The sequence below is a fragment of the Vulpes vulpes genome, chromosome 9 (genome assembly GCF_048418805.1).
Source record: "Vulpes vulpes isolate BD-2025 chromosome 9, VulVul3, whole genome shotgun sequence".
Lineage (NCBI taxonomy): Eukaryota > Metazoa > Chordata > Mammalia > Carnivora > Canidae > Vulpes > Vulpes vulpes.
This window is the reverse complement of record NC_132788.1, coordinates 23,904,054-23,931,213: the sequence shown is the minus strand read 5'-3', so window position 1 is coordinate 23,931,213 and position 27,160 is coordinate 23,904,054. Positions and strand designations below refer to the sequence as shown.

General features: G+C 39.4%; 1 protein-coding gene across 14 annotated transcripts in view; it reads right to left on the bottom strand.

Annotated features, from left to right (window-relative positions):
* Window positions 1–27,160, bottom strand: part of MSRA (methionine sulfoxide reductase A) — a 426,469-nt gene that overhangs the window by 131,671 nt on the left and 267,638 nt on the right. For all 14 annotated transcript variants that reach the window (XM_072719626.1, XM_026007825.2, XM_072719623.1 and 11 more), the window contains one exon: window positions 17,468–17,572. In XM_072719626.1, the coding sequence (XP_072575727.1) occupies window positions 17,468–17,572 (105 nt within the window). The remainder of the gene's footprint in view (window positions 1–17,467; window positions 17,573–27,160) is intronic.

Sequence of the window (27,160 nt, the reverse complement as noted above, 5' to 3'; positions counted from 1 at the left end):
ACCAAATAATGAGGTTTGTTTTTTTTTTTAAAGATTTCATTTATTTATTCATGAGAGACACAGAGAGAGAGAGAGAGAGAGAGAGAGAGGCAGAGACACAGGCAGAGGGAGAAGCAGGCTCCACACAGGGAGCCTGACGCAGGACTTGATCCCGGGTCTCCAGGATCACACCCTGGACTGAAGGCAGTGCTAAACTGCTGAGCCACCCGGGCTGCCCAAATAATGAGTTTTGAAATGTTCAAATGATCATCAAAATGTATAAGAAAACTTCCAAAATATTCAAATTTATATGTCACCATTTCTTGTCCAAATCTTAAAGTTTCATAGCAATGAGATAGTCAAAGAACTCTACTACAAAATGTTAAGAATGTGCATGAGATTTATAAGATGTTTACATTTGAGCCAGTACCAAGCACACATGTGCACACATATTCACAAATCGAGGCCTTCCCTTCAGCACAGACATTGTTCATGGGTAGCTTATTAGCAGAATTGGCAATCAACATATTAATCTTTGTAATTTTTAGATCTAATTACAGAAAGGTACATAAATTTACAAAGGTGCATAAAACAAATAGTTTATTAAAGTGTTCATATTAATATTAGTATATTATATATGTTGTTACATATAATGTTAAAATATTTACCATAAAGTGAACACTCATATAAACCACCACTCATGTCCAGAAATATATCATTGCCATCATCCTCAAGAGCCCTCTGTGGGTCCCTTTTGGTTATAATACCCTCCTCCTTTCTAGCTGATTTTTGTGACAATAATTTCCTTGGTGCATAGGCACACCAAGACATAGTTTTGTTTTGCTCATTTTTGAAATTTATGTAAATGAAACTGTACTGTCATTTTTAATCTTTCACTTACTATTACATTGATGAGATCCTTCTATTTTCTTCATTTTCATTGCTTCATGATATCCATTGCTATACACACACTCACACACACACACACACACACACACAGGAATACTAGTCAGCTATAAAAAAAAAAAAAAGAATTAAATCTTGCCATTTGCAACAACATAGATGGACCTAGTGGGTATAATGCTAAGTAAAATAAGTCAATCAGAAAGGGACAAATATTTTATGATTTCACTTATATGTGAAACTTCAACAACAACAACAACAAAAAACACTCTTACATTTAGAGAACTGGTGATTGCTGGGGTGTCGGTTGTGGGTGAGGGGATGGGGAAATAGAAAAAAGGGATTAAGAGAAACTTTATGATGATGAGCATTGAGAAATGTATAGAGTTGTTGAGTCGTTATATTGTACACCTGAAGCTAATATAAGACTGTACATTAATTTTATTTTAATTAAAAAATCTATTGGAAATATTTTTAAAATCTCTTTTTATATATCCTAGATACCAATCTTTTGTCAAATATAACTTCTCTGTTCTTTCATTTCTTTATGATTTTTTTAAAAAGATTTTAATTATTTATTCATGAAAGACAGAGAGAGAGAGAGAGAGAGAGAGAGAGAGTCAGAGACACAGGCAGAGGGAGGAACAGGCTCCATGCAGAAAGCCCGACATGGGACTCGATCCCGGATCTCCAGGATCACACCCTGGGCTGAAGGCAGTGCTAAACCGCTGAGCCACCCGGGCTGCCCTATGATTTTCTTAATTGAAGTATAATTGGCATATAGAAGTTTTCAGTGTACAACATAATTCAACCTCTGTATGCATTGTGAAATGATTACCACAATAAGTCTAATTACCATCATTCACCCCATACAGTTACAAGAAATTTTTTTCTTGTGATGCAAACTTTTAATATTTACTTTCTGAGAAATTTTCAAATTTACAAACACAATATTATTGACTACAGCCATCATGCTTTACATTACATCCCCATGACTTACTTATTTTATAACTGAAAGTGTAAACCCCTTGATCTCTTTCATCCATTTGCCCATACCCACTCCCTTCCCCTCTGGTAACCAGAAAGCTATTCTATGTATGAGTTTGATTTTGATTTTGTTTTGTTTTCTTTGTTCATTTGTTTTGTTTTTTAGATTCTACATATTAGTGAAATCATATGATATTTGTATTTCTCTTTCTGATTTGTATCACTTGGCATAATAACCTTAAGGTCTATCCATATTGCAAATGGCAAGATTTCATTATTTTTTATGCCTTAGTAGGATTCCATTGTATACTTATACCACACCTTCTTTATCCATTCATCCACTGATGGATGCTTATGTTGTTTCCATATCTTGGCTATTATAAGTAATGCTGCAGGGGCATCTGGGTGGCTCAGTGTTTGAGCATCTGCCTTTGGCTCAGGTCATGATCCCCGGGTCCTGGCATCCAGTCCTGCATCGGGTTCCCTGCAGAGAGCCTGCTTCTCCTTCTGCCTGTATCTCTGCCTCTCTGTGTCTCTCATGAATAAATAAAGAAAATCTTTAAAAAAATTAAAAATAAATAATGCTGCAAATAAACATAAGTGTACATATACTTTTCAAATTAGTATTCTCATTTCCTTCAAATAAATACCCACAAGTGGAATTGCTGAATTACATGGTAGTTTTATGTTTAGTTTTTTGGGGAACCTCCATACTGTATTCCATAGTGGCTGCACCAATTTACATTCCCACCAACAGTGCTGGAGGATTTCCTTTTCTCTACAGCCTACTCACCAACTCTTATTACTTCTCATCCTTTTGACAATAGCCATTCTGACAGGTGTGAGATGATATCTTAATGTGGTTCTGATTTGCATTTCTCTGACAATTAGTGATGTCAAGCAACTTTTCATGTGCCTGTTGGCCATCTGTATGTCTTCTCTGGAAAGACATCTAGTCAAATCATCTGCTCATTTTTAATTCAGATTTATATATTTTGGATATTAATACCTTATCAGATATATGAATATATAAAGAAATAATCTTTTCTTGTTCAATAGGTTGCTTTGTTGCTTTTATTTTTGTTGATGAATTCCTTCACCATGCAGAAGACTTTTAGTTTTATGTAGTCACATTTGTTTATTGCTGCATTTGTTACCATTGCTTTTGGAGTCAGATCCAAAAAAATATTGCCAAGAGTGATTCAAGGAGCTTACCACCTATGTTTCTTCTGGGAGTTATATGGTTTCTAGTCTTATTATTCATGTTGTTTATCCATTTCAAGTTAGTTTTTGTATATTATGTAAGATAGTTTCATTCTTTTGCATGTGGCTGTTCAGTTTTCCCAACATCATTTATTGAAGAAACTAACCTTCCCACATTGTATATTTTTGCATTCCTTATCATAAATTAATTGGCCACTAATTTAGGGGTTTATTCCTGGGCTTTCTATTCTATTCCATTGATCTATATATTTGTTTATACCAATATCATAGTGTTTTGATTATGATAGCTTTGTAATATAGGTTCAAAATCAGGGAGCATGATGCCTTCACCTTTGTTCTTTCTCATGATTGGTTTGGCTATTTGAGATTTTCCTCTGGTTCCATACAAGTTTTAGGATTGTTTGTTCTATTTCTATGAAAAATGCCATTGAGATTTTAATAGAGATTGTACTGAATCTGTAGATTTCTTTGGTAAATGCAGACATTTCAATAAATTAATTCTTCTAATCCTTGAATATGGAATATCTTTCCATTTATGTCTTCTTCAATATCTTTCACCAATGTCCTGTAGCTTGTAGTGGACAGGTCTTTCATTTCCTGGTTAAATTTTTCCTAGGTATTAAATTCTTTTTGATGCAATTGTAAATGGAACTGTTTTCTTAATTTCTCTATTTGTTGTTAGCATAAAAAATTGCAATATATTTTTGCATGTTGATTTTGTATCTTGCAACTTTACTGAGTTCATTTATTATTTCTAGCCATTTGGGGTTTTCTTTTTCTTGAAAGAGTCTTTAGGGTTTTCCATATATAAAATCATGTCAACCACAAATAGTATTCATTTTACTTCCAGAGTAGAAAGTTTTCAGCCATTTCTTCAAGTAAATTTTCTGCCCCTTTCTCTTCTCCATCTGGACCCCTATCATGTGAATGTTTTTCCATTTGATATTTTCTCATAGGTCCCTTAAGCTACTTTCACTTTTTAAAATTCCTTTTTTTTTTTTTTCTTTTCTCACTGCTCTGTTTAGGTGAGTTCCTCTACCCTCTCTTCCAGATAACTGATTCCTCTGGTCTGCATCATCTAGTCTGCTGTTGAACCCCTCTTTAAAAATTGAATTTTAAAATTCAATTATTATTTACTTCAGCTCTGTTACTTCTGTTTGGTACTTTCTTATAATTTTCAATTTGAAGTTCTTTCTGTTTTCATCCATTCTTCCCCTGAGTTTTTTTGTGACTATTACTTTAAATGCTTTATTAGGTATTTGTTACTTTTCTCTGTTTCATTAAGGTCTTTCCCTGGGGTTTTACCTTGTTCTTTCATTGGAACATATTCTTCTGTTTCCTTATTTTGCTTGACTCTTTGTTTGTTTCTATGTTCATGAAACAATTATCCCTCCAAGTTCTTACAGAGGTGGCTCTATATGGGTGACAAACTTTACCATTTAACCTTGCCCTAATTCTTAGTTGTTTCTTGAACTTTCTCTCTGTTTCAGAACTCTGGGACCCAGAGCCACAATCCCCTCTGGCCACAACAGCCAAGTACTCAATGGGCATCCCCTGTGTGGGCTATATGCACCTTGTAGTTTAGTGATGCAAGGTGCTTGCCCACTGCATCTGGTAGGGCTGCAGCAGCAGCAGCAAGGAGGAGGACCATTGTCTGCTCCCCTCAGGCTGGCCAAGGGAGTGGTGTGAAGGGGCAGAGCTATCAGAATAGTGCAGGGGCACAGAGTGCTTACGCACCAACTTTAGTGAGGCCCAGCAGCAGCTGGATTCTACCAGGTTGAGGGACAGTGCTAAAATGGCACCCACCAGTGCCTCTGTCCTTGAATTAAGTCCCTGCAGGCTTTTGCCCCTCTGGCAGATATATTCAGATTAGCAAATGAATCTCCTTTATGTATGGTCTATGCTTTTTTCAAACTGCTGCTTTTAAACTGGGTCCCAGGGAAGATTTGCATGCAAGCCCTTTAAGGGCACCACCTCCAATCCCTACAACCCTCTAGTTCTCCTAGATGTAAGCCCTACTAGTTTTCAAAGCCAGAATTTGTGGTGGCTCATCTCTCCAGTGCAGGTCCCAAGGTTTGGGGTGCCTTATGTGTGGCACAAGCCCCTTGTTCCTTAGGGAAAGTTCCATATTTGTGAGATCCCTCTCAGTTGCAGGTTACTACACCAAAGGTAGAGTTCTGGGCAAGACTTTCTGCTTTTCCTACACATCTTGATGTGGCCTTTGATCCTTTATTATAGAGTAACTGTTCAGCTAGTTCTCAGGTTCTTTTAAGAGGGAATTACTCTGTATATAACTGTATATTTGGTGTGTCTATGGGAGGTGACTGCAAGATTTTCCTACGCCACCATCTTGAGCCACCTCTCATTTATTATGACTGCATCAAAATAAAAGCTTCTGCACAGCAAAGGAAACAATCAAAAAAAAAAAAACTAAAAGACAACCTTCAGAATGGGAGAAAATATTTGTAAATGACATATCTGACAAAGGGTTAATATTCAAAATCTATAAAGAACTTAACAAACTCAATACCCAAAAACAAATAATCCAGTTAAGAAATGGGAAGAAGACATGAATAGACATAAATTGACATTTTTCCAAAGAAGACATCCAGATGGCTAACAGACATATGAAAAGACGCTCAACACTGCTCAACATCAGGGAAATACAAATAAAAAATACGAGATATCACCTCACATCTATCAGAATGGCTAAAATTAAGAACACAGGAAGCAACAGATGTTGGCGAGGATGCAGAGAAAAGGGAACCCTCTTACACTTTTAGTGGGAATGCAAACTGGTGCAGGCACTCTGGAAAATAGTTGAGAGGTTCCTCAAAAAATTGAAAATAGAACTACTCTCTGACCCAGCAATTGCACTACTAGGTATTTACCCAAAGGAGACAAAAATACTGATTTGAAGGGACACATGCACCCTGATATTTATAGCAGCACTATCAACAATAACCAAATTACGAAAAGAGTGCAAATATCCATCAGCCAATGAATGAATAAAGAAGTTGCAGTATATATCTACAATGGAATATTACTTAGCCATCGAAAAGAATTAAATCTTGCTATTCGCAACAACATCAATGGAGCTAGAATGTATTACGCTAAGCAAAATAAGCCAATCAGAGAAAGACAAATACCTTATGATTTCACTCATATGTGGAATTTAAGAAACAAAACAGATGAACACAGAGAGGAATAAAAAGAAAAGGAGGCAAACATAAAACAGACTCTTAACTAAAGAGAACAAACCGAGGGTTGCTGGAGAGGAAATAGGCAGAGGGATGGGTTAAATGACTGATGGATGTTAAAGGGGGGCACTTGTGATGAGTGGGTATTGAATATAAGTAATGAATCACTAAACTCTGCACCCAAAACTAATGTTACCCTACATGTTAACTAAATGGAATTTAAATACAAACTTGAAATAAAACAAAAAAAAAAAAAAGAGAGAGAGAGAAATGTTTCTCAAACCCAAGGTGACATGATGATATTACAAAACCTTGTAAGTTTTGTAGCTTTGCTCTCAGTTAGCTCTTTAATTTACTGAGTTGACTTTTGTGTAAGGTACAACATGGAAATCCAATTGAACGTATTCCTATATGAAAACACAAATCATCTTACCACTATTTATTAAAAATTCATTCTTGCACTGCTCACTGAAATACCAAGTGTGTCATCTCTCATGTCTATGTATGTGTGGGTCTCTTTCTGGACTCTCTATTCCACTGCACTGATCTAGTTATCTGTCCCTACATCAACTTCACACTGTTTTAATAATTGTTGTTTTATAATAAATCTTGGTATGTAGAAGAATAAATCCTTCCATTCTCTTGTTCTTATGCAAGAGCATCTTTGCTTTTCTTAAACTTTGCATTTCCGTGTAAACATCAGAATCAGCTCTGAAGATCCACAAAAGTAACAACAAAAACTGTTGGAATTCATTCATTTGGGTTTGCATGGAATTTATAAAACAACTTGGAGAGAGATGAAATCTTCACAGACAATATGCAAGATGGATACTGTATCTTTCTGCTCCCCAACCACCAACCTAATGCCACATTTTTAAAGTTTTGGTAGCAGTCTGCTTCAAGGTACCAATTCCTGGTAAATAAATAAACCCTGAAATTCCAGTGACAACTTACTAGAAGTTTATTTCTTGATCACGTGATGTCCAATTAGTAAAAAGGCATTCAGAACAGTTTTGTTTCATGAACTCTCCAGGGACCTAGGCTCACTGAAGCTTAACCACATCATAATCATATGCTTTGTTCCTTTAATTCTACTAATGTAGTAAATTATATTAGTTGATGTTAAAATGCTAAACCAACCCTACATTCCTTGAAGGAACCTAAACTGGTCATGATATATATATTTATTTATATATTTATATATATATTACTAAATTCAGTTTGCTAATACTTTAAGATTTCTGTATACATGTGCATGAATAAGCTTGACCTATAATTTTCATTACTCATATTGTCAGGTTTTGGTACCAAGATTATACAAAAATCATAAGACAAATTGCGTTATTATTTAATCTCTAGAACACTGTGTGGAAGATTTTAATGAGTTTTTTTCCTTAAATATTGGTAGAATTCACTGATGAAGCCATCTGAACTTAATGATTTTTTTTTATGATTAGTGTTTTAAATACTGATTCTATTTCTTAATGAGTATAGATCTATTCAGTTTTAAGTTATATTTTTAAGGAATTTGTTTTTATCCAACTTTTCAAATTTATTGACAGAAAGTTGCTCATCTGTAGTGACATCCCATTTTTTTATCCCTGATATTGGGTATTTGCTGCTTCTCACTGTTTTCTTTACCAAAGGTTTATCAATTTTATTGGCCATTTTAAAACACCAACTTTTGGCTTTATTAAACCTTTCTACTACTTGTTTACTTTCTATTTAAATTATTTCTGATCTTTATTATTTCTATCTTCATTGTTTGGTTTATTTTGTTGTTGATTTTCTAAGTTCTTGAGATGGGTACTTAGCTCACTCTTTCTCTTCTTCTAATATACGAATTAAGGCTCTATATTTCCCTTTAGGGGACACCTGGGTGGGTCAGTCTGCTAAGCATCTGCCTTCAGCTCAGGTCATGATCTCAGGGTCCTGGGATCAAACCTGAGTTGGGTTCAGTGGGGAGTCTGCTTCTCCCTCTCCCTCTGCCCCTCCCCTCGCTCATGCTCTCTATCTCTCAGATAAATATATATATATAATATATAATATATAAATATTATACACATATATTTATAATTTATATTTATTTAGGAACTGCTTTAACCATGCACTATAAGTTCAGATGTGTAGCATTCTAATTGCTGTTCAGTTCACAATAATTTCTAATTTCCTTTTGGAAATTAGAACTACTTTTACTATGCCCTATAAGTTTTGATGCCCTATAGGAATGCTTTAGGAACTGCTTTAACTATAACTATAATTTTAAATGACCTAACCATTCCTATCTAAAATATGTGGAATTCTTCATGGTTAAACGTTTTCAAAAGCCAGACTATTTGAACTTCTTCATCTTGCATATGCTTAACGGGATTATAACATTGTAATGTATTTTACAAGGAGCTCAAAAGGACTGAAACTTCTCACTGGATAATGTGCTGCTGTTTTCATAGTGTGTTGTGTTTTCTGTTGGCTGAAAGCATCATATAACAACATTTAACAAGGTAGGACTATAATATACAACTGAAAGAACACAAGGTTTGGAATGAAGTAAGCCATTAGGTCCAAATCTCAGCTCTTTCACATACAATAATTGGCTTTTAATAAATTGCTTCACTACTCTGGGACTGTTTATTCATCTGTAAAATGGGTCTAAGACCCACTTACTCACGAGTTGGGATCACACGCAGTCAAGTGCCCAGCACAATGCCCAACCCAGAAAAAACACCCAGTAAGAGTCTTTCATTTGATTTGGAGGCACCAAATCCTTACAGAACTAGAAAGGCAAAGGAAAAATGTTAAATATAAGCTCTATAGCATTATAGAAGAGAGGGATTTGAAAGTGCAAATAGCTCATTTGCAAATAGCAAAGATACTATGTACATGTATGATAATGTTATGCAAGGAAAAGTGCCACTGAAAGAACAATTAATAAAGAAAAATATCAGTTAAATGCTTTGTTTCATTTTTTTCTGTTTCTGAAATTCTTAAAAGAATGAAATCCCTTTCAGAATTCATAATGCCGGGTTTGGGTCGTTTTTGCATTTTATATGTGTGCAGCTGTTCCTCCACTATAAGTATGCACATCTGCTCATTAGCAATACAATATAATTCCCACTGTCTAATTATTTGCAGATGATAGATCCTTGTACATGGTCTAAAAAAAGGATAGTCCTTCAAAAGTGGTGACTTACTTAAAAAAACTAACTTAAAAGGGTCAGCACAACGAAGTTCAGATATTAATTTATCAAGTTCAAATACATGAACACCAGCATATAACTGCCAACTTGATGAGAAACAGAAGGAAATAAGATCTTTCCTCTCCCTAATCAATGTTTCTCAGGAGACAGCATGAGGGGGCTCGCTTACTATACACCTGTAAAGAAGCAAACCTGCTGAAGACGGAATGGACCAACCCCACCCTCAATTCCCAGAGGCTTCCTGGGAACAACCCACCTACAGTAATGCTTCATGGTGAGCGTGTTGGGACATGCGGGATGGGGAAATGTGGGACCCAAGGGCACTGTATGGAAAAGGGTCCTTGGTGGCGCGGGGGGCGGGGTGGTCTTTAGTTCCAACCATCAACCAAAAAGAGCCATTAATCTCCTACTCATGACTCTGAGGACGAAGGCTGCAGGCTGGGGCCCCATGAAATCTAACACCATAGATAGTGTGGCCCACTGGGGAAAGTCAGACAAAGCTTCCAAATGGGGACTCACTGTGGGAGGGGGAGAGGTGCTGAAAAATTGATTGAAGATAAAGGGTATGAGCCAAGCACAGGAAAAGATCAAAGATATTTAGAACAAGAGCTGGGAAAATTAGAGAAATACAAGGATTCAAGAAGAAGCAAAGCAAACAAACAAAAGTTGGTGAGCTGGCTCTTACATAGGCAGGATGAGTTACAATGGCTATTATTCCGTGTCAGATGAAAGAGAATGATAGGTCAAAACCAGGCATTCAAGTGAAGATAGAGAGAGATGAGATTCAGTGAGGTACTGTACCTTTCCCAGGTCATGCAGCTAGTTCACAGCAGACCTGGTTAGAGCCGTATCTCCTCTAACCCCAGGGTCCATGCTCTTAACAGATTTGATTAAAGATGCTTTAATTAAGGAAACATTTTAATTAAGATCTTCAGAAGAGTGACTGGGAGTTCATTGCCAGCTTCTAGTGAAAGACTATTTTAGTAAGGATATAGGTTCAGCTGTCGTAGAAAAGGGGGGAGAAAAAAAGCCAAACCAAACCAAATAACAGCAGGTTAAAGATAGTTCTTGCATAGAGTCCAGCCTGGGATGGTAACTCTGGAATCTTCTAGCTTGTAGCTCCACAATTTTAAGGGTGAGGCCTCTATCCCTATGGTCCAAGCTGGTTCACCACTACCTCTACACACAGTTTGTGGGAAGGGAGGAAGAGAAAGAGAACATTCCTTGCTCTAAGTGCATATAACCCAGAAGTTGCACACCATCATCTATACTCATGCCCCAGAAGTCGGATCTTTGACATGTGGCCATAGTTGGCCATCAGGAGTCAGAGAAATTTAGTCCTTATCATGGCTACAAATCCAGTTAAAATTCCAACCCTAGAGAAGTGGGGGAGTTGATACTGGGCTCAACTAGCAGTCTTAGCCCACAGGCATTGCAAAAAGGCCACTGCTCCCTCAGGGGTGCACTGGAGGACTCCACCACCTGTAGCCATAGTCCCCTGAGAAGGCCTGGAGTTACTACAAGAGGTGCAAAATCCAACCATGCAGCAGGCATTGCCTAGAGTCTGCAGAATGCATTATGCGTGTGAGCACTTCCATTTTCCAGTGGTACGTGACATTGTGGAGGTTAATAAAATAAGCATTCAATTTAAAGTGTAATGAAATTCATAGGGGTATCTTAATATATTTGCTTTAAAAAGGTTACTAAGAACACAACTATATCACATGGGGGATCCATAAAATCATTTGTCCTTAGAAGAGGTCTTCCTAGCAGGAAGTCTGGGCCCCTCTGGTACAGGGGAAATAAAAGAGCCTTGAGCTTTTGACAGAGCAGGGTGCAAATCCTGCCATCCACATCAAGCAAGACTGTCAGTCTTTGGAGCCTTATTTCTTCTTTTCTGTTAACGGGGTTACCGTGAACCCCACTTCATCAGGTTGTGGTAAGGATTAAATGAAATTATAAAATGAAAGCATCTATCACTAAGACTGGCTCATAAGAGGTGCTTAAAAAATTGTTCTCCCTTCTCCCAGGATTGAGGAGAATAAAACAGGTTGCAACTGAGAAGTCAGACTTTTGGGATCAAGCAGAAATCTCCCTACATTGTATGCTTGTGCACTTGTGGCTTGGCCCAAGGTATGTGTCTGTGCCTCACATCCTCAAGCAGGATCGGGATGGAAATGTGATTCGTGCACAGAGGGCGCTAGGTGGAGGGATACAGATCAAGCATTAGAGGCTGCGATCTGATCTGGTTCTTTGGATGATTAGGTCACCAGCAAAGTTAAGGAGCCATCTGTCCCTCAGCCTCACCACCACCGCCGCCACCAGCAGCTTTTCCGTTACAGAATGACAACATCAACAATGCTGAAATCTTTCCCACTAACAGGAAGGACAAAAGAAACAACAGTGTGGTAGAAAACCCACACTGTTGTAGGTAGAGGGTAAATATTTTCCCACAGAAATCAAGGATATAAAAATAAACCCCCTGAAATCATACTGTTGTATTGAGAAGGACATAGCAACAATGCCTGGCACTTGCATGGTACTTAACCATTATCAGGTTATTTTCACATTATTCCATTTAATTTTTATGACAACCCATGACCTATGAGTTATAGACATTAGTATCCCTTTTTGGCAGATGAGAAAATAGAGGCTTAGATTGAATAAGTGTCTTGGCCGAAGTCACGCAGTTAGGAAGGGGTGAGGTGCAGCCTAGAATCCAAATCTCCTCATCTCAGGCTCTGCCATGTTGTCTGGAGACTGGGGAGTTTGGATGCCACATGGTCAGGACTGAGCATGCTTGAGTCTATCCTTAGAAGCCTGGAGGCATCATATTTGTCCCATGGGTACAACAGGACATATAAGTTTAAACAGTGATATCTGAATGCTTCAGCAAAATAGAAATTTTGTGGTAATTGGCAAATTAAGAGAAGAGACTATTCCAATTACTGGCCAAATCTATAATGACACTATTAGGTCTGTGACTTTGCCTGAAGCCAATCCATTGGGTAGCTCTCTCTCAGGACTCATTGCCTATTGGCTATGAAATAGCACAGTATACTATCTTTAAAATAGTATCTTTAAAAGCCTACACCTTCTGATAGCTCTCTTGCCTGCTTTGCTCCTTTCCAAATGGCCAACTGAGAGAATTTCCTCCTTTCCAGGAGGTCAGATACCATGAGAGCTACTCCAGTATTGTGAAGCAGTCAAGGATAGGCAGGATTTTCTCTGCCTAGTCTATGCCATGAAGATCTAATTTAACTGAAAAGGGACTTTAAGCTGAAATTCTTGCTGTTTCTACCACAGTAAATCCTGAACATTAGCAAGAGTCCCCACATTTGTACATATCATCTAGGATATTGCTTCTCTCACAAAACGAAGTAAGTCATAACTAAAAAAAATTTAAGTGACCCCTTCAAAGGTTTCATGACTTCATAAACAAAGTACTAAAGTCTTTCAACATGTCAATTAAAATACATTTCTCTTGGGGCATTTTCTGTTGAGAATCATGTGTTTCCTGGGCAAATCTTCACATCAAAGTTCAATGACTTCTCAAGGTTATTCAAGGTTTTTTTGATTGTTTGTTTGTTTTTTAAGGATTTTATTTATTTATTCATGAGAGACACAGAGAGGCAGAGACATAGACTGAGGGAAAGCAGGCTCCCCACAGGGAGTCCAATGTGGGACTCAATCCCCAGACCCAGATCATACCCTGAACTGAAGGCAGATGCCCAACCGCTGAGCCACCCAGACGTCCCAAGTTTACTCAAGTTTTGTCTTTTTGTTTATAAGCAATTCTGGCATAGGCAACAGTATCCCTTGCACAATTATAAAAATCACTCTAACTTCTGAAAATAACCCAGAGTGGGCTATTGCTTCACAGATGAGTCTCCACCAAATCCAACATGCTATTATCTTCTGAAACGTCCACTCTCTGAGTAGAACCAGTCTGTCTTACATGTCTCTATTTCCTTCATCTGTTCTAATGGGAGGTTCTCTTTTCTGGGCCACTTAACTGTAGCATAAGTGACAGGTGTCACCATGAGACTTCAGTAGAGAATTTAGAAGTTGTGTTCAGATGGCCAAGTTCAACTGCATCCCAGCTAGCTCCTGCTTCATGCCCATCTTTCAGGGAGTGGGCTTCAAATTCTTAGCTCAAAAAAATTACATGTGACCACATGTTTTGGACCTTCAGCATTCCCTGGGAATATGAAATTCATTAGCACTAGAGTTCTTCTGAACTTATGGCGGGTTTTTTTGTTTTTGTTTTTTGTTTTGTTTTGTTTTGCTTTGTTTTTAAAGCTCTAGTGTTAACATATACTTGTATTAATGCTTTCAGGTTAATATCTTGGTCTTATATACATTTATCTGAATGCTCATCTGATCTCAGTACATTTGGATTAAACTATTTTCTTCCTATAGAAATATGCTTTCTCTGTGCATTGGCCAAGAGGTTAGAGACTGCTGCTTTTTACAGACAACTTGGTGATTTAGTATCACTTGACAGAGTGTCTGGCAAACAGAGTAGACAAAAGATAAATGTCATTAATGACTGTCTTTCACAGTAGTTTAGAAATATTAAGATGATCTGATATGTATTCAGGCCATATAACCCAAATCTTAAACCCCAATTCTTAATTCTGAATTACCAAGGAACGCCCCCTCCCCTCCCAGTCAAACTACCAACAGGTCTTAAGGAAATCTTCAGTGTACTCCACTCCATGTCTGAGTCATGAGTGGATAGGATTATTAACCAAATGGCTTTAGACTTCTGATTTATAGAGCTGAATGAACATGGCTACCTAATAAGCACATATAATGATATGTGTAATAACATGCGTAATATAATAAGCACGACGATTAAGTTGAATGAGTGCATTAGCAAGGATTTTTGTTGTTGCTACAAATAACAGAAACCCAACAAACTAGCTTATGATGTAGGAGGAAGAGGGTAGGCACCTAATTTCTCTGGAGGACCCCAGGCTCCTGAAGATTCTCTCTTCCCATCTCTTGCCTCTCTGTGTCTCTACTGAGACACCTCCTCTCTTGCTTCTCCTGTGGACAAGCTCTTTCCACATATAGAGCACCTCCACCTTGGTGTCCCCAGAAATGGGAGAACACCTTTTTCTTTCACATAATGGTCCCAGGGAAGGACTCCAAATGGTTGTGTTTGGGTCACAGACCCATTCCTTGAATTCAACACTGTTGTCAACAGGAAAAGATACTGTGATTGACCAGGCCACAGGCCACTTTCCAGAAGTATCACAAGAAACTTTGGAATGCATTTAAAGACTGTTACCAGGGCCCATTACACTAAACTATCCAACAAAAGTAATCCTAGTAATAACATGGGAAGATCAGATAACCTGTGATTTATATCTGTGAATGTATACACTGCATCAGGAACTATTCTAAGTAGAAACAGACATAGGCAAGGGTAGAAAAACTCTCCCGTTACGTGCATAATTTGTCTAAAAATCAGTGTAAAAAATATGTCACTCAACAATCAAATCCTATTGTCCATGAAACCCATCAGCAGTAATTTCATCTTTTGACTTACAGAATTGAAGCTGAAGATTAACCAGGTGACCTCTTAAGTCTCTTCCAGTCTATGAGTCTACAAACCTTCTGTTAGAATCAAAATACCTCTGGAAGAATAGTATACCAAGCTATTACTTTATTAGACAGTGTTATGGGTTGAACTGTATCTTCTCCAAATTCATATGTTAAAGCCCTAACCTTTAGTACCTCAGAATATTATCCTACTTGGAGATAGAGTCTTTAAAGATTAAAATTAAATCAGGTCATTTGGGCGGGCTCTAATCCAATCTAACTGGTGTTTTTATAGAAAGAGAAGATTAGGACAAAGATACGCATGGAGGGAAGACCATGTGAGGACTCAGGGAGAATGCAGATGTCTACAAGCCCAGGAGAGAGGTCTCAGAAAAATCCAACCCTGCCATGGCCTTCATCTCGGACTTCCAGCCTTTGGAACTGTGAGAAAATAAATTTCTGTCGTTTAAGCCACCTAATCTGTAGTGTATAGCAAGTATAGTATGTGTATAGTATATAGCAAATAATACACACAGTAAACAAAGAATTTCAAAGAGGACTGAGGCACAGTTGAGACAAATTTGATACATGAGATGGGAAGACCAAGAGATTCTTTCAAGGTTCAGTTTTAAAAGTAGAACTCCCCCTAAGATTCAGAGGCCAGTATCTAATGACATAATTAACTGAAGTGTGCTGGTAAAGATGTGATAAAAATAGGAAAGAAGGTAAGAGAGGGAAGGAGAGAGAAGTGCATGACAGATTTTGCCCTTTTTGAAATCTTGCCAGAGCTAAGTATGAAATGATTGTATCAGGACATGACACTATGGATGGCCTGGCAAAAGGCCACACACCCAATCTTGTGGGCCTGTGAGCAACCTGTCCCCTACATGACTTCAGGTTCCCTGGGCTCCTAATGTGTGTCTCTATGGAGAATTTTGGAGCTCTGAGCATCCTGCCCTGACCTTTGGCTTTGAGAGGCAAATGCCACCTCACCAGCATAAGCTCTTAGCCATCATCACTCTTACACTGCTTACCGTCAGAGCTTCCTGGTCAGCCAACCTTAAGTTTGTCAGGCTTACCTTTTTCATATGATAGGCTTGGTCCAGTAGTCCAAAACAGGGTGACATCTGAAACTTCTGATTATAGTATTCTTACCCTACCAGTCCTCTACTTCCCTTGCCCCATACCTCATGGCTCTCCTGCTAGAAACATCTCCCCCCACCCGCCCTCCAACCGCCGCCCCACCATCAAATCAGGAAAGCTTGTTCCTGGCTTCCTTCCTAGGCCTTCACCCACCCTGATGGATTTGCCTGGGTCCTGTACCTGCATTACCCTGACTCATTCATCATTTGCTACTCTTGACTTAGCTCTGACTTTTGCCCTCTAGCAAATCACCCACGCACTGGGTGGTACTTAGAACCAGAACTCAAGACCCACCACTCTGTGTTGCTGGGGTTCTATTTAAATTCCACCACAAAGAACACTGCACATTTGGAAAAAGACAGATCCCTTCTTCAGAAATAGCCAACACAGCATACCCACTACCAAAAAACCTGACACCAAAAGGAAAATATTTTTGTTAAATGGACTGATTGCTAAATGAACAGGGTTTGTGAAAATCACTTCTATTATATAGGACTTTTCAGTTCATAGCCTCATAATATCAGATCATCATATTGGCAAGGCAGTGCTTGTAAGGCTGTTAGGATGAAATCTGGAAATTGCTTCATTATTGAATATTACAAATGATATTTGCCAACAGGGGATTTTTGCTTGTGTGCACATTCCAATAAAATTTCTGGCCACTATTGTTTATAGCCCAAATATATTAATATCCCCATATAACAAAGTCCAAAGAAGACGAATTAAATATTTAAATAACCCAAGCACTGTGGACATACTGAATACTGCATTTTACCTTTATGTTCTCTCTCTCTCTCTCTCTCTTTTTTTTTTATCACCCACAGACATTAAAGAAAAAAAAAAGAAAGAAAGAAAGAAACCTGATAACGTCAAAAGATGAGAAAGGCTAAATTCAGGGAAATAAAGGAACCATAAATCAGGAAAACTTTGGAGCTGCTAGAAAGACACTTTAATTTTGTAGACAAAAGACGGCATTAAGGAGGAATAATGCAATAATCAAAGGTGAACGAATCTCTATTGTCTGGCGTCTTTCTCTGTGGGAATCTCCCCACCCCTGACAGCTGTAAAGGGGGGAGGAGCGCAGACTGTGGCTGTGCCTTTATTCTCTCCACCCCCTCCCCCATTTGCTCCCCAGCCCCTCCTCCCCTCCGTCAATAAATGTCTGCAATCATATTCTTGAGCTCCTGTGTGATTTCAAGGTTCATCTCTTCCATGCAGCTCAAACACTAATTATCCCAGCTGTAATTAGTAAGATAATTAAATACTGGCTCACTCATCTACCTTGGGTCGGGTCATGATTCTCCCAGAAGACCTTGAGCAGTTCCTCAAAGCTGATGTGTTCTGGCTGGTACACCACTCGGACTACTTCTGCGTGGCCAGTGTTTCCTTGAAAGAAACAGAACGTACAACCAAAATTTACTGACAACACCAATGTACTACAAGTTATCTGCTTCCAAAGAACCACCAGACCAGACCGGGGCTAAAATTCTTCCCTCTGAAGGAAGGGAGGGAGCATAACTGTACGTTAGCTAATGATTTCATAGAAGTCTGTCACTGGTTCTGTCTCCATAAGAGCATACAGTTGTCCTCTGGCACAAGGATGTGAGGATGATGACTTCTCATCATTGTGCTCTAATTTTTTCTTTCATTTCATGAGAAAACAAACTCGAGTTTTCATTTCTTTTTTTATCTCACCCCTATGAAACCGTATGGATCCAGCCTGACATACTGTTCAAGGTTTGAAGCTCGGTGAGGGGAATGAGCCAATTTATTTTTATCATCACTCCACGCTATATGCAGCAAGCGCGGCTGCACTACAGGGTGACATGGTGCCAGATCAAGAAACCTGTAACAAACAGGCTTATATCTCATTCACATCAGATAAATTCATTAACGGGGGGACATATTTGCTGTGCTGTTAACATAGAGGCAAGGGTCAGGTTCACATACCCAGCGGGGTGGCAAGTGTTTTCTCAGCCTAATTTGTCTCTGTGGTAAACAAAACTACCACAGCGAAGGTCTCTCTGTTAGCATGCCCACTCTCAGAGGTGGTCTCCAGTGTTCTGTAGATCAGGAAAGTGGGTATTTGAAGTAGCACTTCTACCTATGGAATTCATGCCCTCCTTATTTTACAGTGTTAGAATATAGTAAATAATAGGACCTTCCATACATATCATCTATTTAAATTTGTTTTACATCTCTTTCCAGTTACCTTATATGCAGTAAAGAATTTAGCCTTGCCCAGGGAGATACCTGGCCTTTCTTTGCTTTGGCCTCTGGAAGGTAATCTATGTCATATCTGACAGGAATGTCCTTTGTTAAGGTGGGGCTGGCCACTGCAACAGTCTTAGGGTGGAAGTTGGCCACTTGGAATCTTACAGTAGGGCTGCCACACCCAACAGTGTTATGGTCACGGCCAGCTGTGCCAGACAGACAACCATGTGCTGAGACTGGGGACTTTGGGTAACAAAGAATCAGCTGACCCAAAGACAGTTCAACCAGTGGGCAATCAATCAATAATACCTATGGAATGAAGCCCTAATAATAACACATGGAGGACAACACAGAAATTTGGCACTGGAACCCTTCTAGACTCTGCCCTATGCAGATTCTTCATTTGGCTGATTTTGATCTGTATCCTCTCCCCGTAATAAACTATAACTCTGAGGATAACTGTTCTGAGTGAGTTCTGTGAGTCCTAACAAATCATCAGACCTCACAGTGGTTTGGGAATCCACTGAACCTTACCTTAGTTTGCAAAAGTGTTTGCCCATAGGTTGGTAATCTCACCTTAATTCTCACAATGATTTTACCAATGGGAAAACGGAAATACATAGAAATTACGTTTGCCCAAGGTCACATAGAGCTGAACCATAACTTAAACACTTTCTGTTTTTTTGTCTAGGATTCCATCCAATAAACAAACCAAAGAAAGCAAAGTGAACACGAATCCACAAAATGAATAAAACATATATTTATTATCTTTCATATTTTTTAATATTTAATTTCTGATTGTAGAAATAATAATTTACAAACAACATGAAGCTTAGAAAATTACAGAAGTATAAAAAAGGAAATAAAAATCACATATTACTGGGTGATGGGCATTAAGGAGGGCACATGATGAGATGAGCAGTGAGTGTTATACTATATGCTGGTAAACTGAATTTAAATAAAGTTTTTAAATCACATATTTTGGCCACATAAAATAAGTGCTATCAATCTTTTTTACACATCTCTTTCTGTATATGTACCAGAGATACACAAGTGCACGTGGGCTCATACACACCCACATACCACCACACCAGGCACAATTTGCTTTATTTTTTTTTTTAAGATTTTTTATTTTATTTATTCATAGAGACATAGAAAGAGAGAGGCAGAGACACAGGCAGAGGGAGAAGCAGGTTCCATGCAGGGAGCCCGACGTGGGACTCGATCCCAAGTCCCCAGGATCATGTCCCGGGGCAGAGGCGGCACTAAACCACTGCACCACCAGGGCTGCCCCAATTTGCTTTATTGTGATCGTCGCATCATGCTTCTTTTCCTCTTACCAGAATATTATGAATATTTTCCCATATCACTGAAATTTTTAGGAAATGCTACTTATAATGACTATATAACATTCCAAAGACGTTTGTGCTATTATTCAATCATCCCCTGTCATTGGAGGTTTAGACTGGATCCTATTTTTATCAATCAGTGTAAATATCTTTCCACATTTCCAAGACTGTCTCAAGTCACAGTTAACCTAAGTGGGATTTCTAAACCAATGCTTACAAACATTTTTAAGTTTCTTGATATCTAGTGCTTAGCTGCTATTCAGTAAAGTTGACCCAATTTTCTCTCCCTATTGACAGCATATTTCAGGGCCAGTCTCAGTCACTATTACAATGTTTTTAACTCTTAACAATTTATAGCTGGATAATAGTGTCCATTTTATTTTCAATGAATTTAATTATGGTAAGGTAAAAATAGTCATGTTTATTAATTTTAAATTATTTGCTCTAAGTTTTGTAATATCCTTTTTATATTGGGTTATTAATATTTTTAATTAATTGGTCATTCTACATAATTTTAATTGAAATACTACAGTCATGTAAATAAGCAAATAAACAGATTTTATATTCACAGATTATGAAAAGAATCAGGAGAATTATGGGAAGAGATTATTAAATTTAATAGTAATGTTATTATAAAACACTGTTGATCCTACTTTAAAATCTTATTTTGTATTTTGAAATCTTTAAATGAATGATTTAACTACATAAGAATTAAACTCTAAATATTAACAATAGCAATAATACATAATAAGCATGACATATATTTTGGTAAGAAAAGCATAGAAACCATACTAGAAATATAAGCAAAAGATGTAAACAGGCAGGACACATAGTAAGAAATAAAAGTAAATCAAGATTGAAAAGTGCTCAACCTTTTCATATTGAAACATAAACATAACATCTCTCATTACATTTTGTAAAAATGCTTAAAAACGTACCTAGTGCTGGTGAGGAGACTATGAAACTGGCACCCTTACTTGGCTGGTGACAGCATATACAACCATGCCCTTTCCAACCCCACAGGCATATCTATCAAGAGCCACAAAGATTAAAATTCACTCCTTTCCCTAAGTGACCTAGAAAATCTATCTCAAAGACATAACCCTAAATAATTGAAAAGATACATATATGAAAAAAAAAAAGAATTCACTCTATCATTACTACAATAGTGGAGTACTATAAGAAATCCAAAAGTCAAATAAAAAAAGAAACCAAGTATGGGATAGCCACATAATAAGTATCATGTAACCATTAAAACAATGTCCTAACCCTAGTAAAAACTATTACCATTCACTGAAATCTGACAAAATGGGCAGGCACTTTACCTACTTGATGTTCTTTAATGCTCACAACAATTTTTTTCCCAATTATTTTCTATTGTGGAACATAACACATAGCAAAATTTGCCATCTTAAACATCTTTTAAGCATACAGTTCAGTGGCATTAAGTACATTTGCACTGTTATGCTCCTATCACAATCATCCATCTCCAGAACATTTTCATCTTACAAAATTGAAACTGCATCCATCAAATACCAAGTTCTCATTTCTCTCCTACCCCCAACCCCAGGCAACCACCATTCTACTTCCTTCTCTATGAATTGGAGTGCTCTGGGTACTTCATAAAAGTGAAGTCACACTGTTTTTCATTCAGCGTAATATCCTCAACGTTCACCCATGTTATACCACGTGTCAGAATTTCATTCTTTTTTAAGGCTGAGTAATATTCCAGTGTGTGTGAGTAGACCACATTTGGTTTATACATTCATCGGTCAGTAGACATTTGGGTTGCTTCTACCTTTTGGCTACTGTGAATAATGTTTCTATGAACATGGGCATACTAATATTTCTCACAATCATTTTACAAGAGAAATGTGGTCTCCATTTTAAAGATGAGGCAACTAAGTCCTCTCCACAGGTTTTCTCACTCAACATCCCACAACCTGTAAGTAACAGGATCTAGTGAAGAGTCAACCAATGAAGATCTCGTTTATGACCACAAGCCAGGCTCCTGATTGTAGACCCCTGAAGTCACCAAGTGACAGCAAATGTTACATAGGCAGTGGCCCATATGAGAAATCACGGCTGTAGGGTAATTGACATCCAGGCTGTCAAGACTATTTTCCAGGATTAGGCTCTTTTTTTGTGGTAGCAATATGGGGTCAGGAAAGATTTCTGCAAACACTTTTAGACATAATCTGAGCACTGACATTATTTGTGGAGAGGTTTAAAGAAGCTTGGTTGTTTAAAAGAAACTACTACCATTAAAATTCAACATCCATCTGCATTGACAAACAGTGGGGAGAAGCCCTCGCCAAACTCACCTTTAAGTTTCTTTATTTTATTTCTCCAAAGTACAAGAGCCTGTGTAAAAATACACAGTGCAAATGATCAAAAGGATTAAGGGGCTAGAAACCACTTACAGAAATGCCCAGGCCTCCAGGAACTCACCAATGTGCTAGGCTAATTTGATTCCCGAGACCAATCTGCAAATACTTTCTGGTGCTTCCAGAGATAAAAGGCTATATCTTAAAAATACTTTGAGCTGTTTCTTCATATAACATCGTGCAAATAGCATGATAGATGTGATGTGCAAACGTGCTTGTTAACAATGCGCAGCAGCGTTAGAGGTGTTTTAACACTCTCTTAACACTGTTGTTCAAAAATATCTTGAAAGGAAATGAAAAGGACAAATGTCTCCTCTGAGCACTTCCAGTGTTGCCTTACCTCATGACCCCAAAGAAAGGTGAATGAATGCAGAGGGGCACGTTATGGGCAATTCATTGTGTACATGCGTCAGTACATGTAGGACTGACACAGGTGCTAAGGTGAGGTCCCAGCCAACACCTTCCAGCCCCAGTAGGAACCATAGTTGGGCCTTTGTCCACACCAGGCAAGGACCCAGATTCTCACTCTTGATGAATTGTGATGAATCATGTGTGATTCCCCACTGCAGAATCAGAACTAAAAATGACAGGGGTTTAATGAGAAAGTTCTTAATTCAGGTAAAAAGCCACCTCTGGAAGCAGGTAGGAAGCTCGCCTCCCTAGACAAGCTGTTACCTACTGTGCTATTATAGCTGTCGACAATGTCTTTTGGACAAGAACCTTTGTTGGTCAGAGTCTGTGGTACTCAGGAGACAGTGCAGAGCCTCCTGAACTGAGAAGAGTGGAAGACTCCCACTGCCCCCTGGGCTGCAGTTTTCAGGATATGTGAGGCCACCTCTGTCAGGTCAAATAGCCACAGGCCAAGAGGTGGCAGTCTGAGTGGTCAGAATCACACCGCTAGCGAGATAAGCAAGTGAGCTGGGGTCAAGAGTTACACTCCAAATCCTCTGTAGGAATGGTGGCCCATCCCCAACAGGGTGGGCAAATCTGATGCAGAGGAGATCTCCATAAGGAGAATGTGCAGGACCATCTGTGCCATGGCCAGGTTGAGCCTGTGAGAGGCTCCTGGGTGTGGCATAAGAGCCTGCCCAAGAGGGGATCCGAAGACAAGCCAGGCAGCCCAGACCTGCATGGGTTGTGTGGATTTCCAGGTCCCAGTATGTGAGGGAAAGCCTGGGAGTGAGAGCAGAGCCCCTGCCCTCTGGAAGGGAGCTTAACAGAGACACAGAGAAGAAAAGCAAAGAGAAATGGACTGGAGGTGGAGAAAGGAAGCTGCTGGCAAGATCTGGGCACATGGATCCCACTTCCAGTGTCAGGGCTCCTGGGGCTCTTTGCTGCTACTGTGGGGAGGGCCAGGGAAGGGGTCACCCATCTGGTCCCCGGCAGATACCCTAGCTACATGGGTACCCCGCTGCTGTGAGCAGGGCTTCTGCTATATCTGCATGGCAATGAGAGGCCTCCAGGCCTGCTCATTCCCCTCCCCATGTCATGATCCAGCCACGGGCCACACACCATAGTCAACAGGTGCCTGTCTGTCTACACCCAGAGTGCCAGGCACCACTCAGGCCGAAAAAGCATGCAGCCACATGCTTGGGCCAAGTTGGCCTCCTGGGCTTGCCTCATGGCCACTTACCAGCTGTGTGACCTTGGCCAAGCTCTTCCTTCTCTGGGCTTTAGCTTCCTTAGCTGTGAAATGGGGATATTCATAACACTCACCTCAGGGACTATTGGGAGGATTAGTTCAAGAATCCACAGGAAGCAATTAGGGTAGTCTGACCCATGACACACATGGAAGCCCATCCAATACTAGCTTTATTCATAATAGTATGGTTAATATTGTTATTATTACTACTATTGCTATTATTTCATAATTGGGGGGGAGTGTCTGGGAACCTGTATTTTTACACAATTCCCCAGGTGATTCTTAATAGTAACTGAACTGTGAAAACCACTCATCTTGAGCCTGGTGCACTACTTAAGCAGCTAGCCCTCAACCTCCACTTTCCTGAATCCAAGTACTTGCTGTCTCAGTTATCACGAAGTACTTGGATGTCCCACAGGCCTTAAGAAAGTTAGGCAGACAGGAAGGGAAGGGGTGGGCAGGGCAGGGGAGGGGAGGGGAGAGAGCAGGGAGGGCAGAGAGGAAAGGGGGAAGGATATTCACCCCTGTTAAGAAATAAACTGAAGCATATTGAACATCCTAAGTGTTTCCATGAGCAAACATCTATGCAAATCGGGCAGTGACAAACCAAAAGTGGTTAGGAGCACTCTACAGACAGGAGAGTGGGAAGTGGGAAGAAACTTATATAGAGAACACGTGGGAACAAATACAGAAAACTCTTTGACTGGCTAAAGCTTAAAGCTTAGTCAGTTGCTTGTGATTGGCTGTCCTTAGCATTTTGATTTTGTAACCATAAGGCACTTGCACGCCTAGACTCCTGTTTGCTTATGTAGGTCCTACAGCATTAGAGCCACCTCAGTCTATGGGATGCCTGGGTGGCTGAGCAGCTGAGCATCTGCCTTTGGCTCAGGGTGTGATCCTGGAGTCCCAGGATCAGGTCCCACATCCGTCTCCCTGCATGGAGCCTGCTTCTCCCTTTGCCTGTGTCTCTGCCTCTCTCTCTCTCTCTCTCTCTCTCTCTCTCTGTCTCTCATGAATAAATAAATAAAATCTTAAAAAAAAAGAGGCGCCTCAGTCCAATGGCCTCCTTGCTTCACTAATTTAATGCCCTTTACTATGGAATAAATGAGGATGGGTGGGGGAACAGAGAAATATGAATAGGAAAATACATTTAATAAATGTAGCACTTACTAAACACCATGCATTGTTTTAAACTCTTGATATGTATTGATGAAGTTAACACTCACAAAAACCCTGAGGTAAATAACAATCTTCCCATTTTTTGGAGGAAGATATTGAGATGCAAAGAGGTAAAAGAAACCAAAGTCCTATACATATTAAGTGGCAGAGACTAGACTTGAACCCAGCAGGACATGGTTCACAGACAGACAACTAGAGGGCAGCGTTAAGTAAGGTGGGTTTGTGAGTAATCAGGGGTGCTTCGTGGAAGAGGACAGGGAGGGCATCCAGGGCAGGGTCATGGCCATAAGCAAAAGCACAAATTCAGGAAGGACAGGCACAGGGAGCTCTTCTTTTCTGCAGCAGTGCCACAGGCCTGCTATCATGTCCTGTCACTGGAAAAGCCCCTTAGCTGGCCCATCCTCCAAGCTCCCCTGCTCCACCCAACATAACCACAAACCCTCTGCATTTAAACATAGCACTGTATTATTTGCCAAGTTCCACAAATTCATTTTAGTATTATAGCCACCTTCCCTGTGCAATTAGCAAAATTATATTATTATGTCCATTTTACTGATAAGAAAGCCAGGCTTAAGGAGACTGAATAACTTGCTGGAAGTCTCAGAGCTTGTAAGCAACTGAGATGACAGAGAATTTGGCCACTGTCCAAGCACTCCGCTTCCAGCTGCTTCTTCCATAACTGTCCTCTGCCCTGGGGTCCCAATCTCACTACCCCACGCTCTCTCCCTGATCTAGACAGTCTGTATCCCCAACTCCACCTCTAGCTGCTCTAGTCTGCTAGCCTGACGTGCCCTCCCTCCACCTGCAATCAAAGCCCTCCCCTACTTTCAAGGTCCTTAGGTGCTGCTTCTTCCAGGAAGCCTTCCCTGAGTACAGGACCTGGAAGAGAAGTATGATGTAGCAGGGAAAGCACAGTCAGTGGAATCCTAGGGGATCTACTTTGCTCAGATTTGGGCTTCCCTGGGGATCCTCCCCAGGTCCCTGTGATGAAAGAAATGATATATGTAGCAATTACCATGGGGGGCACTCAGAAAATGGTGTTTCTCTTCCAAACACCACTGCTCTCCACCCTCCTTAAATTCTTCTTCACTTGGGATCAGTCTCACACCTTGTAACACTTGAGGAGTCCCGACTGGTTTTGAGCACTTGCTTAGTTTTTCTGTATAAATGGTGAATTCCTTGAGAAGAGGAGTCATGGAAATGGCTCTCCTCTGTCATCCCTCAGGACTAGGTACATGATCTGATATTACTAAATACATCAGAGTGGAGGATTCTTTGTGCTAGATTTTTCTACCTTTTACTCAGCCAGAAAGGTATTAGATACAACATTACTACCTTGATATCTGGGTCAACACACTGTTTTATATGCTCACTAAATTCCTAAATACTTGCTGAATGCCTACTAAGTTCCAGGCACTGCACTAAGTGCTGGGGATTCAATGGTGACAAATGTTAATAAGGTGATAACAAAAATTCCGCAGCCTGGGTACTGCCTGCAGTCTGGGCCCAGGTAAGGAATGGCTCTTTAAACGCAAAAGGCCTGACCTATTTTATTTATCCTACAGGGAAGATGACAGGGAGAAGTAAGCTATAGTTATTTTTTCCTTAAATAATAACCATTGCTCAACTCCCCTTATCTTTCCCAGCCAACAAGACCCATCCAAGCCGTTAAACCAAATCAAAGAGCAGACAGAAAGATCCAGGTGTTTGAAGGGAATGGAGGAGCACTGGATGACTAATACCTCTCTTCTCCCATACAAGATTCAAAATACTACTTTTCTCTTGCTAATTAACTACAAAGAGGTAAGATGTCAGCTCAGTTTCATCTCCAGCTCCTGCAGATAGAAAATGTGATTTCCAACAATGTACTCATTATAAAAAAAAAAATCCTAATACATCAAAATTGGGTGCCCTGTGGAGTTCATTATAGGATTTGAGGAGTGTCTATACTGTCATTTTATCTTTGCTTTTTTTCTTTTGTCTCATCAGTCACTTAAAGTGTCCAAAGAGAAATGTAAGCTTTAAAAAGCATCCTATTGATTGAAAAGTAGAAAAAGTACTGTTGGAGCAATTGCATTTTTTTTTTTTTTGGCCTGCCGTGGGGAGACATAGTGGGGAATTTATAATCCTCTGTATTTAATACAGACACATTCTTTAGAGATTATTCTCTCAGAGAAATGCTATGAACATAGTTGAGCACTTG